At 32.5% G+C, this 15,387-nt stretch overlaps 2 protein-coding genes across 2 annotated transcripts in view; both read left to right on the forward strand.

Annotated features, from left to right (window-relative positions):
- Positions 1-581: 581 nt before the first annotated feature.
- Positions 582-15,387, forward strand: part of LOC127739127 (mitochondrial amidoxime-reducing component 1-like) — a 28,999-nt gene continuing 14,193 nt past the window's right edge. Inside the window, exon 1 of the mRNA XM_052250713.1 lies at positions 582-839. Within this exon, the coding sequence (XP_052106673.1) occupies positions 640-839 (200 nt within the window). The 5' untranslated portion in view covers positions 582-639. The remainder of the gene's footprint in view (positions 840-15,387) is intronic.
- Positions 3,665-7,221, forward strand: LOC127739131 (uncharacterized). Its single transcript, XM_052250718.1, has 2 exons — positions 3,665-4,425; positions 6,040-7,221. The coding sequence occupies exons 1-2, from the start codon at positions 4,341-4,343 to the stop codon at positions 6,552-6,554; spliced, it is 600 nt and encodes a 199-aa protein (XP_052106678.1). The 5' UTR covers positions 3,665-4,340; the 3' UTR covers positions 6,555-7,221.

A 15,387-nucleotide genomic window follows, 5' to 3' on the forward strand; every position in this document is an offset into this window, starting at 1 on the left:
CACATACGACCATTCATATACATAACATGATGATGTTTCACCAGATACCAATCCTATATAGACACTGTATTGCATACATACATATATATAAATACAGTGCAGGCGGTGTTGCCACGATGTCACAGAAGCAAGGGTTCGAATCTCGCTGAGGGAAGAACAAAAATTTGCTAACGCAAATTTGCATATCTAACATTGTTGGGCTAAATTTGAGACGAATTATATATATAAATATAAAAATTATCATACATACAATGTATATAAAGGGCACACAATCAGTTACAATTGATTGACATTATTGATAATCACAATATTGTAAATATATCAGTCATAATAAGGAATCATTTATTACTTATATTCCAAATGTAAACTTATAAGACTTTTTTTTTCATGTATTTTATTTGTTATAGATGTAATTGTTAACTAACGTTATATATAAATGAGAAGATGTGGTATGAGTGTATCTGTATTTGGATCACGCCTCTATAGTGTGCTCTTTCCAATAAAATATTGAAAAAAAATATCGAATTGAAATTCGATTATTTCCCCTTTATAGGTATAAAACTGTCTAGAGTTATCTTTTACTGAATTTTATTACGGGTAAAACGTAAACATTCCTTTTATCACACGTCAAGACTAAGCATGGACAATATACTTTTAGCACTGGCTGGCACATCTTTTTTCAAGTATGCTGCATATATTTATATGTCCAAACGATCATATCAATGTGTTGGGACAGTCTCAGAACTCTATCTATATCCCGTGAAGTCTTGCAAGGGCCTCAAAGTAAACAGTTTACGATGTACCCGTCTCGGTGTGGAGTATGACGGCATGTTTGACAGGTGAGCTACACATGTTTTATTAAGGTTAAACTTTATCTACAATTATCTATTTTAAAACCATTCATAAACTCTCTAAATCAATATGTTTAATTGTTTTCCTTAAAGTGCAATAGACCGTAATAGGTCGTAACAGTAAAGGTATGCTATAGGATGGTTGAATGACCACATTGACACGACAAATATGTTAATATACAAAGAAAGAAAATAGTTTTATGAGAGGATACATGATATAAATATATGTAATACTTGTAACTATAATATTGTTTGTTAATCCGACTTTCTGTGGATGTCATTTTCTTTGAAGTTCCCGCACCAATTTCTAAAAGAAAATATGTTTTTAAATAACTGGACATTATATTTGAACTGTTAACCATGTGACTAAGTATAAACTTATACAAGTTTATCATTCATTGAACTAAAAACCGTTAATTTTCCCCATTCAGAATATATCATAGTATGATGCGTGTTAAACATGGTGTGCCGCGTTGTGGCTGTAATTTCAACGAGAATTTCAAGTCACCTCTTCAGAAATTCAAACGCTTTGTACACATAACTAAGTATGCTCTCCAAGGAAGTTTCAAGTCATCTTTTAATGAGTAAATACAAAAGAATTGTGCATACATGAAGGTCTGGATAGGGGGAGTCTTCATTTCTGTATTTTTTAATATTTCCTTCCCGAGAATTATGAGGCGCCGTTTTACTATTTATTCCTTATTTTCTGATATCAAAAAATATTTCTTGATATCAAAAAAATGTAATTCCTGATATCAAAAAATGATTTTTTTGATATCAGGAAATATTTCTTGATATCAAAAAATATTTCTTGATATCAGGAATTCAATTTTTTGATATCAAAAATTGCCTTTTTTGATATCAAGAAATCGATTTTCTGATATCAAAAAATAGAATTTTTGATATCAGAAAATCATTTTTTGATATCAGAAAATAGGTAATAAATAGTAAAACGGCGCCTCATAGAGAATATCACCAGCCTAGTATAGTCAGAACTTCCGTGTTGACATGAAATATCATTGATATGTTCGTATTTATTAATTAACTGTTTACAAAACTTTCATATGTTCGAAAAACTAAGGATTTTCTACCCCAAGAATAGATTACCTATGCTGTATTTTTCGGAATTTTGGGTCCTCAATGCTCTTCAACTTCGCGCTTGATTTGGCCTTTTAACTTGTTTGATTCGAGCTTCACTGATAAAGTCTTTTGTAGACGAAACACGCGTCTGGCGTACAAAATTATATGGCCGGTATCTTGAGCTTTTAAACAATCACTTGGTCGATGTTTCCTCCCCGAGTTTATCACCAACCCTTTAGTTGGCACTTCTGTGTTGACATGAAGTATCATTGATATGGTTACATTTATAAATAAACTGTTTACAAAACTTCGAATTGTTCGAAAAACTAAAGATTTCTACCACAGCCTGTGGTAGAAAGGAATAGATTATCTTAGCTGTATTTGGCAAAACCTTTCGGAAATTTGGATCCTCAATGTTCTTCAACTTCGCACTTGATTTGGCTTTTTAACTTATTTATTCGAGCGTCAATAATGAGTCCTTTGTAGACGAAACTCGGGTCTGGCGTACAAAACAATATAAGCTAGATTGGTATCATTGATGAGTTTTTTTTCACATGTGTTGTGACTAAGTATCATTTAACATGTAACGTGACTGATTATCTTTTTACAAGTAATGTGACTAAGTATCATTTTACAAGTATTGTGACTAAATATCATTTTACATGTGTTGTGGCTAAGTATCAGTTTATATGTAATGTGACTAACTATCATTTTACAAGTAATGTGACTGATTATCATTTTACATGTAATGTGACTGATTATCATTTTACATGTGTTGTGGCTAAGTATCATTTTACATGTAATGTGACTAAATATCATTTTACATGTGTTGTGGCTAAGTATCATTTTACAAGTAATGTGACTGATTATCATTTTACATGTAATGTGACTGGTTATCATTTTACATGTGTTGTGGCTAAGTATCATTTTACATGTAATGTGACTAAATATCATTTTACATGTGTTGTGGCTAAGTATCATTTTACAAGTAATGTGACTGATTATCATTTTACATGTAATGTGACCAAGTATCATTTTACAAGTAATGTGACTAAATATCATTTTACATGTAATGTGACCAAGTATCATTTTACACGTATATGACTACCAGTACTTATCATTTAACAATTGATGTGACTAAATATCGTATCATTTAATGATGCTTCAAATAACACGTGAATAATAAGTTAACCGTTGCTTTCGTCGTTGATGCTTCAAATTAAATGATACAACACGCCATCTCTATCGTCTATTCTACATGTGTAATGTATAATTATATGTATTTTTATGCCCCCGCCGTAGCGGCATTAAGTTTTACCCTTGTCCGTCCGTCCGTACGTACGTGCGTACGTCCCAAAATTGGTTTCCGTTCTCTAACTTGAGTTTGCCTCAACCAAATGTTATGAAACTTATACACAATGCTTATTACCACAAAACAGAGATCAAGTTTGAATTTTGGTGGCGTCACTTTAACCGTTCTAGAGTTATGCCCCTTTATAAATGGAAAAATTGCAAAATTTTTAGTTTCCGTTCTCTAACTTAAGTTTGCCTCAACCAAATGTTATGAAACTTATACACACTGCTTATTACCACAGAACACAGATCAAGTTTGAATTTTGGTGGCGTCACTTTAACCGTTCTAGAGTTATGCCCCTTTATAAATGGAAAAATTGCAAAATTTTTATTTTCTTCTAAATATCAAGTAATTTTTAAAGGCAGTTCTTTAATGCCTTTCTAGTTGCCGGGTTAATCCTTCCTTCCGCGATATCCAACTTATCTACGTGGGGGGTCGTTAGGCTCCAAGTAGATCCGGAAATGTTGAATTCTCTCCTCTTCTTATTGTGATATAAAATGTTTTTTGTTTCATTTCATTTACATTGGGAAATAGAGAAACGATCATTGTGTTTTGTTAGTTTTAAAAACTTTTGATATATTTGTATTTTGCATTATAAGCAGTCAACCGATTGACAAACTAGAATTATTTGAATTCCGTGTGGAAAGAGCTCGGGTTAATTTCGAGTGTTATCTGCAATCTATATGTTTATAAATCATTTCAGTCGTTGATATAATAATTAAAGGTCGACTGAACATGAATTATATTGTACAATTTAAAGCGCATTTCTGTTTATGCACGTGAACCCGTCTAACGTTATTGTTATTTCGCAGTTATATAAAGTAGCAAATTATCGTTCCTGAATAGGTGGCGCCGTGGTAGCCGATCCTGTTCCTCAACTTCCGGTTTCTGCACTGTGCAACTATTTCAGTTACATTTTTAATTAACGATGCCAAGTACTTGTTGTTGTGTACCTGGATGTCATTTAAGAGGAGGACATGCATTTCCAAATGACTTAAAAAGAAGGAAAAGTTGGAACAACGCCATGGCCCATACGCAGATTGGACGAGAACACGATGAAATCGTGGAGTCCATCTCAATCAGCTGTTGTTTGCAAGGCACATTTTACTGAAAAAGACTACGTGCAGGAAACTATTCATGGTAAAACTCTATTTTCTTTTTGAAATATATAGTTATATATGTAATCGCCATGCGAATAAACCAAAGTCTGTTTACAACCGCAATTATCGTTTTAGAATAAAAGGGGGTGGTTAATTCAAGACGTCATAATTTTTTGGATTACGATTCAATGTGATCTGTTTGAGATTTTTTGGTGATTGCTACAATTATAATGATTTCTTACAAGAGGTATATCATACTGAGAATTATTTTAGCAGTAATTATGCTAATGTAGTAATGACAGGAATGCATAAGGAAGCAAGTTAACTCGTACCATTGTAAACTCGTACCACGTAAACTCGTACCAAAAAAGTTAACTCGTACCAACGTAAACTCATACCACTGGGAAGTCGTACCAATCAGAACTCGTACCACTGCAAACTCGTACCATTAAAAATATATTCAAAAATACGAATGTTTTATGATTTTTTTTTTTGGTAAACTAAATAAAAAAAGTTGAATTACTTGAATTTTATACTAGATTTTAATGAAAACTTAGACAAAAATACGAATGTTTTATGATTATTTTTTTTTAAAGCTTTATACAAAAAATTAAAATATCTTTGAAATTTATACCAGATTTTAATGAAAACTTAGACAAAAATACGAATGTAATTTCTTAATTACCATGCTAATAAATATATTAAATTCCTTTGATTGTGTGATTATTGGTTGATTATTAACTAATCAACTTGTTTTTTTTTATCTTTAACTAATCAACTTGTATAATCATATAAGCATGGTCATATTCTGCTGAAATGTGCTGAATATTGTATAAAAATAAATTTCATACTTTCTAACTGTTGGTCATAAACAATTTTAAACCTTTAAAACACAATCAATAAATTCTTTCATTAAATAAAATTCCTTTTAGAAACAATAGAAAAATACCCAAATCTATTCAATGTTACTGATTTGGAATGATTAAAAATTAAATCAAATAGTTGTCAGTAAAAGTTTAAAAAAGAGTCTATTCAAGGGAGACAACAAAGCCAATCTGCCACGGTTTTCTCTATCCAATTAGAAAAGGAAAATTAGCTACAAATTGGTTATTGTAATTTCAAATTATATACATTTTACAGACTTAAGAGGTATTGAGTGAAATTAAAGTATATATTCATCATTAAACACCATTTTAATGCATTTAAATAAGTTGGTACGAGTTTACAATGGTATGAATTTACCGTGGTACGAGTTAGCAGTGGTACGAGTTTGCATTGGTACGAGTTTTTGTTTAGTGGTACGAGTTGACATTGGTACGAGTTTACAATGGTACGAGATAACTATAATTCATGCATAAGCTATGCCTCATAGACTGTCTTGGATAATATCAATAATGTTAACAGGAACAAAACAATGACATGCTCTCATCTATATTATAGTTATTTAGGTACAAACAATGTACGTTTGTTGCATAAGTCTCTCATTGTTTGTCCTTTGGATTTACATAACAATACATTGAATCAGGCAAACATAGTTTTATCCAGATTGTAATGAATAAATCTAGTTAATATTTCGCCAGGTAATACAAAGTATACATTGCTAATGGAAGTTCATTTAATTATCAAAAAACTAATGTTTTATAACCTTTTTCAGGGCGCAAACCCACCATTCAGAGACTTAAGTCTACTGCCATTCCCAGCCTATTTTCCTGGACCAAGCAAGAGACTGAATCGTCCGCAAAAAGAAAAATCAGGGCAGTTTCCTGTGAAAACAAAAGAACTAAACTTGATGAATATTGTAGTAGAAATCTAGAGGAAAGTTTTGATTGTAAAGTTGGTTTTCCTGAAGAAGTCATTCATACTGCAGAAAGGATTTATGACTGTCCACCACCAACTGCCGAGCTAATGTTGAGCTTCACAGATGGAATTATGCAAACACCATCAATGCCTATGTTTTCAGCAGAGAATTTTGAAATGAAGACACGTGACACAGCCATGCATTTTTATACCGGTTTAGAGTTGTATACTAAATTTTTATTTGTTTTGACCACACTTGGTCCAGCAGCACATTGTTTGAGATACATATATTTTCAAATTGATAGGGTGTCAGTTGAAAATCAGTTTTTTTATGACTTTGATGAAATTGAGGCATTATACAACCAACTTTGAACTTTCTAGATTCTAGATTGAATCTAGTGTTAAGAATATTGTGTATACATGGATTGTTTTTATGTCTAAACAGTGGTGTGAGGCTAACACTTGGCCATCTAGTGGTTTAGTCAGGTATTTTTCACAATCCAACTTCAAATTAAAGTTTCCTACGACTTGGATTATTATTGACAGCACAGAATATCCCATGATAAAACCTAAAGCTCCTAGAGCTCAGGCAACCTTTTCATCATATAAAAACAGAAACACTGAAAGTACTTGTATGTTCGACACCTGGTGGTTTAGTCAACTATGTCTCTAATGCATATGTTGGTTCTACCAGTGACTATGAAATAGTTGAAAGATGTAGAATAGTTCAATTATGTGATCCAGGTGACAGTGTGATGGCAGACAAAGGTTTAAATGTGCAAGATTTGTTTGCTAACTTTTTTCAAAAAAAGAAACCGAATTAGTTCCAAAACTCTTATACGGGATAGAAAAGTCTCCAATTAACATGTGCACATAGAGCGAATTATTGGACTTGGCAAAACATACAAAATTCTAATAAATCCTATGAATGGAACTGAAACAAAACTTTCATCTGAAATAACATTTAGTTGTACTATGTTGTGTAATTTTAGAACTTGTATTGTGCCAAAGGATGCATAAATAAAAGTAACGCAATGAATTTTGTTCTGATATATATATATTTATAATTACATGCACATGTTAATTGTAATGCATATAAAATAAGGAGATGTGGTATGATATTCAGTGAGTTTATCGAACTAAAGTGCATAAGAAATGGGTTTAAGCAGTTACAGGTGTTACTGTCACCGTACAATCTCCAACAATGAGAAAAACTTGTACCGTGTAAAACATTTCAGAGATTTTACCACTAAGTTTTGTTGTCTCACCTTGACTTTGGTGAATTGTTTATATCTGTTGATGTAAATATAAAAAAGAAGATGTGGTATGATTGACAATGAGACAACTCTCCACAAGAGACCAAATTACACAGAAATTAACAGCTATAGTTCACAGTACGGCCTTCAACAAAGCCCATACCGCAATATCAGAGCTCTATAAAAGGCCCCGAAATGACAATGTAAAACAATTTAAACAAGAAAACTAACGGCCTAATTTATGTACAAAAAATGAACGAATATAACAAATATGCAACACATAAACAAACAACAACCACTGAATTACAGGCTCCTGACTTGGGACAGGCACATACATGTACATACAGAATGTGTCAGGGTTAAACATGTTAGCGGGATCCCAAACCTCCCCCTAACCTGGGACAGTGGTGTAACAGTACAATATAAGAAAGAACTATAAAAATCAGTTGAAAGAGGCTTAACTCATCAGATGGATAAATACAAGTGGACGTGGTCGGGAAGTTGTACATCCAAACAACAAAAAGACACTTAAGTACAGATCTGAGAGTACTCAAAGTTACTGACAGCTAGTTCAAAGCCACTAACAACTGATAAAAAAATCTTGCATCTAAGACTAAATTATCAATCCGTAAGCTCCCTTTAGAATTTTATAAATTTTAGATTTTACATTTCTGAGTTATGGGGTTTTATGCATTAAAAAAGGGGTGATTTTCCAGTTTTTTTCGAGCCTGCGACTTTTGTCGCAGAAAGCTCGACATAGGGATAGGGATGTGGCGACGGCGTTAGCTAACTTCTTAAAAGCTTTATATTTTAGAAGGTGGAAGACCTGGATGCTTCATACTTTGTATATGGATACTTCATGTTACGAAGTTTCCGTCAGCCACATGTCCAATGTCCTTGACCTCATTTTCATGGTTCAGTGACTACTTGAAAAAAAAGTTAACATTTTTTGTAATGTTAAATTCTCTCTTATTATAAGTAGTAGGATAAGTATATTTGGTATGTGCGTACCTTGCAAGGTCCTCATGCCCGTTAGACAGTTTTCACTTGACCTCGACCTCATTTCATGGATCAGTGAACAAGGTTAAGTTTTGGTGGTCAAGTCCATATCTCAGATACTATAAGCAATAGGTCAAGTATATTCGGTGTATGGAAGGACTGTAAGGCGTACACGTCCAACTGGCAGGTGTCATCTGACCTTGACCTCATTTTCATGGTTCAGTGGTTATAGTTAAGTTTTTGTGTTTTGGTCTGTTTTTCTTATACTGTATGCAATAGGTCTACTATATTTGGTGTATGGAATGATTGTAAGGTGTACATGTCTAGCTGGCAGGTCTCATTTGACCTTGACCTCATTTTCATGGTTCAGTGGTCAAAGTTAAGATTTTGAGTTTTGGTCTTTTTTTCTAATACTATATGCAATAGGTCTACTATATTTGGTGTATGGTAATATTTTATGATCTATATGTCAGTTGCGCAGGTTTTATTTGACCTTGACCTCATTTTCACAGTTCATTGCTCAGTGTTAAGTTTTTGTGTTTTGGTCTGTTTTTCTTAAACTATAAGCAATAGGTCAACTATATTTGTTGTATGGAAGAATTGTTAGCTGTACATGCCTGCCTGGCATGGTTCATCTGACCTTGACCTCATTTTCATGGTTCATTGGTCAATGTTTAGTTTTCTTGGTTAATGTTAAGTTTATGTGACAGTTGTAATAAAGCTTTATATTAAGGACTATCAACATAATATCAGTGATTAGTAAAGAAGGCGAGACATTTCAGCGTGTGCACTCTTGTTGGACAACAACTCAAAAAAGCTTTAAGCAGTTCGCATGAAACTTTGGTGAATTATTTATAGCTATTGATGTAATCTCCCTATAGATTTTCATAAATTTCAAATATGACATCGAGAAGAAATTGAACTTTATTTGTTTATAGTCTGGCAACAGATTTATTAAGTATTGCGCAACAGCACAGTGTATTGCACAACAGCAAGAAATCTTTAATTGAATATAAATTCAATTCATATAACCGATTTCAAGTTCTTTGACTACATTTATTCAGAAACTATAATATGTCAAATATTTAATTACAATCCAAATTCAGACCTGTATCAAGCTTGAATATTGTGTCCATTTTTGCCCCAACTGTTCAGGGTTGGACCTCTGCGGGTGTATCCAGCTGCGCTCGGCGAATCAGTTTATTTCTTAATTAAGAACTCCTTTATTCATTCATAAATTACTTTAAACTTGGAAATATAATTTTGCTTGGAGTTATAGTTTCTTAAAAAAGTATTGTCATTGAAAGAGTTGACATGTTGCAATGTACATTTATTCTACATAGTTCTATGGTACCAAATCAAAAGTTTATATAAAAGAAAGAAGTCAAAGGTTTCCCATCATAGTTAAGTTACATACATTTTTTTGTACCTGAGGTCGTTGAATATAGATCATTATATAAATAAGGAGATGTGTTATGATTGCCAATGAAACAACTATCATCCATACTTAACAGTAACAAACCACATTTGCAGAGTTGAATAAAATACAGTTGATAACATTTACTTATTACTAAAAAGAAAATGCCTAACTATTTTAAACAGTATTTGAATATCAATTATATGGTCATTTTTATAAATTTCCTGTTACAAAACTTTGAATTTTTCGAAAAACTAAGGATTTTCTTATCCAAGGAATAGATTACCTTAGCCGTATTTGGCACAACTTATTGGAATTTTGGGTCCTCAATGCTCTTCAACTTTGTACTTGTTTAGCTTTATAACTATTTTGATCTGAGCGTCACTGATGAGTCTTATGTAGACGAAATGCGCGTCTGGCGTATTAAATTATAATCCTGATAACTAATTTGACTATAAACATAGATAAAAAAGGTACAAACTGGACATAATGCACTAGTTCATAAACAAGTGAGAACAATCACCTTCATATAGTGCTCAGAATATGACATTCATATAACTTGTTCAATATCATTAGAGAACTCTAAATCTTAAATACTGAAAGCCACCTCTGATAAGTACACTGTACTATGCAAGATAATGATATAACTGGACTAAAAATACACACAACCTGTAATTAACTGCCTTTACAGCGCTTTCGCGCTTTGATTAAAATTGGAGTTGTCTTCCTTTTTCCATCATTATAGTTGAATCAACTACAATCAATGCTTTATACAATGCGATGTTTAATTTTGACTTCCACTGATAAAACACAGATCAAGTTGAATTTGGGTAGTGTCACTTTAACCATTATTGAGTTATGCCCCTTTATAAATCGAAAGATTGCAAAATTTTTAGTTTCCAGTCTGTAACTTAAGTTTGCCCCAACCAAACATTTTGAAACCTATACACAATATTCATTACCACAAAACTAAGATCAAGTACAAATTTTTTGTTTCCGTATTCTAACTTTAGTTTGCCTCAACCAAATGTTATGAAACTTATACACAATGCTTAGTATTACATAATACAGATTAAGTACGAAATTTGGTGGCGACACTTTTACCATTCTTGTCCCTTTATAAACATAAAAATTGCTGAATTTTTCGTTTCCGTTCTCTAACTTGTCTCAACCAAATGTTATAAAACTTATACACAACCATTCTAGAGTTATGCGTGTTTACAAATAGAAAATTTGTTTTAGTTTCTGTTCTCTTCTTAAGTTAGCCTCAACCAAATGTTATGAGACTTACACACAATGCTTATTACCACAAAACTCAGATCAAGTTCAAATTTGGGTAGCGTCACTTTTACCGTTCTTCAGTTATAACATTTGGTTGATAACTATATGATATGCTATTATGACACTATCCACATTTATTTATTTTTTATTTTGTTTTCTTCATCGAAAATGTGTTGTCTTACATCTACAAACATTTCTTTTTTCTTGTATTGACTTTATTTCGTTGTCGAAGATTCTTCTAATTACTTTTGACCAGTTTTTAGATCAATTGAAACCACTTTAAATGGAAGATGCTGAAATAAATCCATATACAGAAGATCAAAAACATGTATGTCTTGAATCAAGAAAAAATGCACTCAAATCAAATCAATTATAATAGATAACTAGGCTATAACAAAAACATAAGGCCAAATATAACCCATTTGACACAAATCCGGGCTCACTCGCCAAATCTCATATTGCGCATGGCTATACCCAGAAATCATGATAATCTATACCTTTCCGAAAAGAGAAGTTGTTCAAGATAGTTTATTCAATACGTTTGGAGATCTAATGACATTTAAGGAATGACTGTAATATTTTTTCTGTCTATGAAGAAATAACATCAAAAATGTGGTGCACACTGAATAACCCGCGTAGCGGGTTATTTTAAAGTGTGCACCACATTTTTTATGTTATTTCGAATAGACAGAAAAATATTACAGTCATTTCTTATAATTTAATTCTAAATTCCATTGTAAACCGGAGTAAACCATGAAAAAACGTTGATGACGTCAAGGTCACATGACAAAATTATGTCAATGAGCTGATAAACAAAACAACGTCAGCCAATCAGAAGACGCGTTACATACAAAATTAAATTATATCAGAATAACCCAAAAGCTAAATGAATAAATTCCTACATAAACTGTATTGTCAGGCCACAGGCTAATCAACAAGTTTATGGTCTTTTAATATACATTTGTACTGAATTTTATAATATTGTACTTCAAATTGAATTTATACATAAAATGGAAGATATGTGTTTAACGTCAAGACAACAAACTGAGACCATTGAAGTCCTGGTGGAATTTAATTGAAAGCAGGGTGAGCTAGGACCCAAAAATTGACAGAAAAAGGTCACGATTATTACCTTAAGGTGGTACCAAACACCTTGACTAAAGTTAATTTGGCTCGTTTAATTTTCATAAAATTTTTACAAAATATTTACTTTGACCCTTTGACAAAAATATAATAATTTCCAAAAAATTGAACCACACACTTTATCGGAAAAATTTCATTGGATATATAGCAGTTTGTCAAACACTAATTTTGATCATTGCGAACCTTAATATTACGTGATTAAAACGTTCAACTGATTTTTACAGAGTTATCTCCCTGTAGTGTTATGTACCACCTTAATTGAATAGTTTTGCCTGCGAAGAAGTCCTTTGATTGTGCGTATTCTATTAAATCCTTGAACTTAAAAAGGAATCCACATTAGATTTACACGACCTCATTTCACAGTTGTTCTGAATCCCAGCCGCTTTTCATTGATGATTGATTATATTTTAGAAGTTTGGAAAGAGCTTTTGCGGAATACTTGGCCTATACTTGACAATAAAATGCCGTCTGTAAAGACACTTACATGATAAGGACACTGTGGGAAAGAGTTAGAATTAAAATGGCTGCTATTGGACTATATATCAATCCCCGAAAGTATCATCAGCTCAGTAGGCTGACATGATTTATAACAAATCTTTCTAAAATTGTCCGTTTATCATTTCTCTATTATTAGAAGAAACTAAGGTTTCAACTCCCTCAGGCAAAGTTGATGTATTATTTCAAATATTCGGCTTTAAGCATTCCAGGAGAAGGTAAATCCAGAAAAGCGCTTCGGGTGGGTCTCATTGGGGTCTAAGCGTGACCCGGGATTGCCGATTTTTTGTAAGCGTGACACGTGAAAGTCAAATTATTGTGCCGTGAAAACGGGAAATGAAGTCTAGCGGGACACGGGAAATTACAAAAAAATGAGAATTGCTTACGTACATAGCGTAAGCGGGATACGGGAATCTGACAAAACAGTAAGCGGGATCCGGGATCAGAACCCCCCCCCCCCCCCCCCCCCCAATGAGACCCCCCTTCGGGCGCTTGAATTTTAAACTCCCGATGAACATATAAGAGACTTATATGCTTGTCCAGGATGTTCTCTTTAGGAAGTGTATAGAATAAATAAACTCATCATATAGACACAGTTGGATTGTATATAAAACAGGAGCTGTGGTATGATTGCCAATTAGACAATTATCCATCAGAATCCAAGTGGCGTGGATTTAAGCAACTTTAGGTCATCGTACGACCTTCAGTAATGAGCCAAAAACCATACAATGTCAGCCAGCTATAAAAGACACCGACATGTATTTTTAATGATCTTGCCGACTTTAAATAAGCTTATTTTATTGAAAAAATGTGAAATAATTTAATGTGGCATGTTTGTGAGCGCTCAACCCTCATAACCTGGGACAGTGGTGTAACAGCACAACATAAGAACAAACTGTAAATCAGTTGGAAGTGACTTGGCTCGTCAGATTGGCATGAAGCATAAAATACAACTGACATTTTACAGACAAAATACAACTATCATAAAGAAAAAATACATTAAGTACCGATCTAAGAGCACTCTCACTACTGAAAGCTATAGTTAAAACTCAATATTAAACAACTAATAAATAAATAATGTTCTCATAGACTAAGGTATTAATCAGTGCACATTCAACGGATTTAGTGTAAAGACATCATAAGCAGACTAAGAAAAGAATGTATGTTTGGTTATTTACATTGAACTCATGAAGTTTATTTTAAGTGATTTACACACATAAAAGATATTGTTTGACACCTCGTCAATGGATTACAACATACCTATCATAAATATTTTTTGAAGCCACGATTAAATTACTCAACTGAAGTCTTACCTTCATACAGTGTTATATTGGTCCCTATATACTATATGTACAGTTAGATTTCTTACATTGACCGCATTAATAGTGCAAGGCAAATTTAAAGACGGATGGTCATGTTGGCCCTACTATTACTGTTTTACCTGATACTCTATAATTTTACCTTTAAGAAGACATATTGAATTTGAAAGTTTCGTTTTCATTTTCAGTGTAATTCACGTATATTACAGCTTTTAAATTTCATTATTGATATTTTACTTCTCATATTCAGATTTAATGTAAGTATCACAAAAATATTAAAAAAAAAACATGTTATTTTTAGGCTATCCCCCATTCTTTTTACACAGACTTTCAACACAGAAAATAAAAATAAATGAAACATTTAAGTAAGCAATATTCTGAGTACTTTATCTATGGCTATTATATCTATGGTAATATCAAACTAAGAATTTACCAGTAGTGCAAACATAACATATGCACTTATCATTTAGTATACTTTAATTACTTCTAAAAGAAGAAAAAAAATACGAAAGTTTATCCTGTCGGAGCACATGAGATCACCCCTGGTTTTTGGTGGGGTTCGTGTTGCTCAGTCTTTAGTTTTCTAAGTAGTGTTATGTATGCTACTGCTTGTTTTTTCTTCCGTTTTCGTTTTTTTTTTTTTTGCCAATGTATTATCAGTCTCTCTTCCACTTATAAATTATGCTTTCGCCTCTTTTTTCCAATATCACGGTACGCTTGCATGGATATAAAGATTGTCACATATTTTTTTTTTCTGATATGCAGGAATGTTTTTTATAGCTTGTTGGTGTATGGTTATCTGTTTGAAAACTTTTTTTTTTAATTGTTCAAGTGAAAACTAAAAAAAAGGATCGATCAAGTTCACTGATCTGTCTTTGATTGAAAAAAATATTCGTAAAATAAAGAGTTAAAATATCCGTAAATGTTCAAGAATTTTTCATTATTTACTTCAATACACTTTAATAGGTAGTGTATCACCCTTAATTATTTAAGTTGTTGGTACTTGATAACATAAATTGTCAAGGTACAATTTCAAGCGATCATTAATTATGTAGCGCCTCCTTTAAAATTGATCGAGTTAACCTCCAGCTAGAGAGACTATTGCAGCTCAAAATTCAATCAAACGTCTTTTACGTTTATATTCGACTTAATACAATTTTAAAAATAATTTGTGATACATTGTAATACAAAATAACATTTGTCTAAAAACCGCGCTATATAGTTCGTGCAGTTGCCTCACTGATTTAACATTCCACTTTTTCGACAAAATCAACACGTGGTATTTCACGCCTGCT

Source organism: Mytilus californianus, unplaced genomic scaffold (assembly GCF_021869535.1).
Source record: "Mytilus californianus isolate M0D057914Y unplaced genomic scaffold, xbMytCali1.0.p SCAF_4, whole genome shotgun sequence".
NCBI lineage: Eukaryota > Metazoa > Mollusca > Bivalvia > Mytilida > Mytilidae > Mytilus > Mytilus californianus.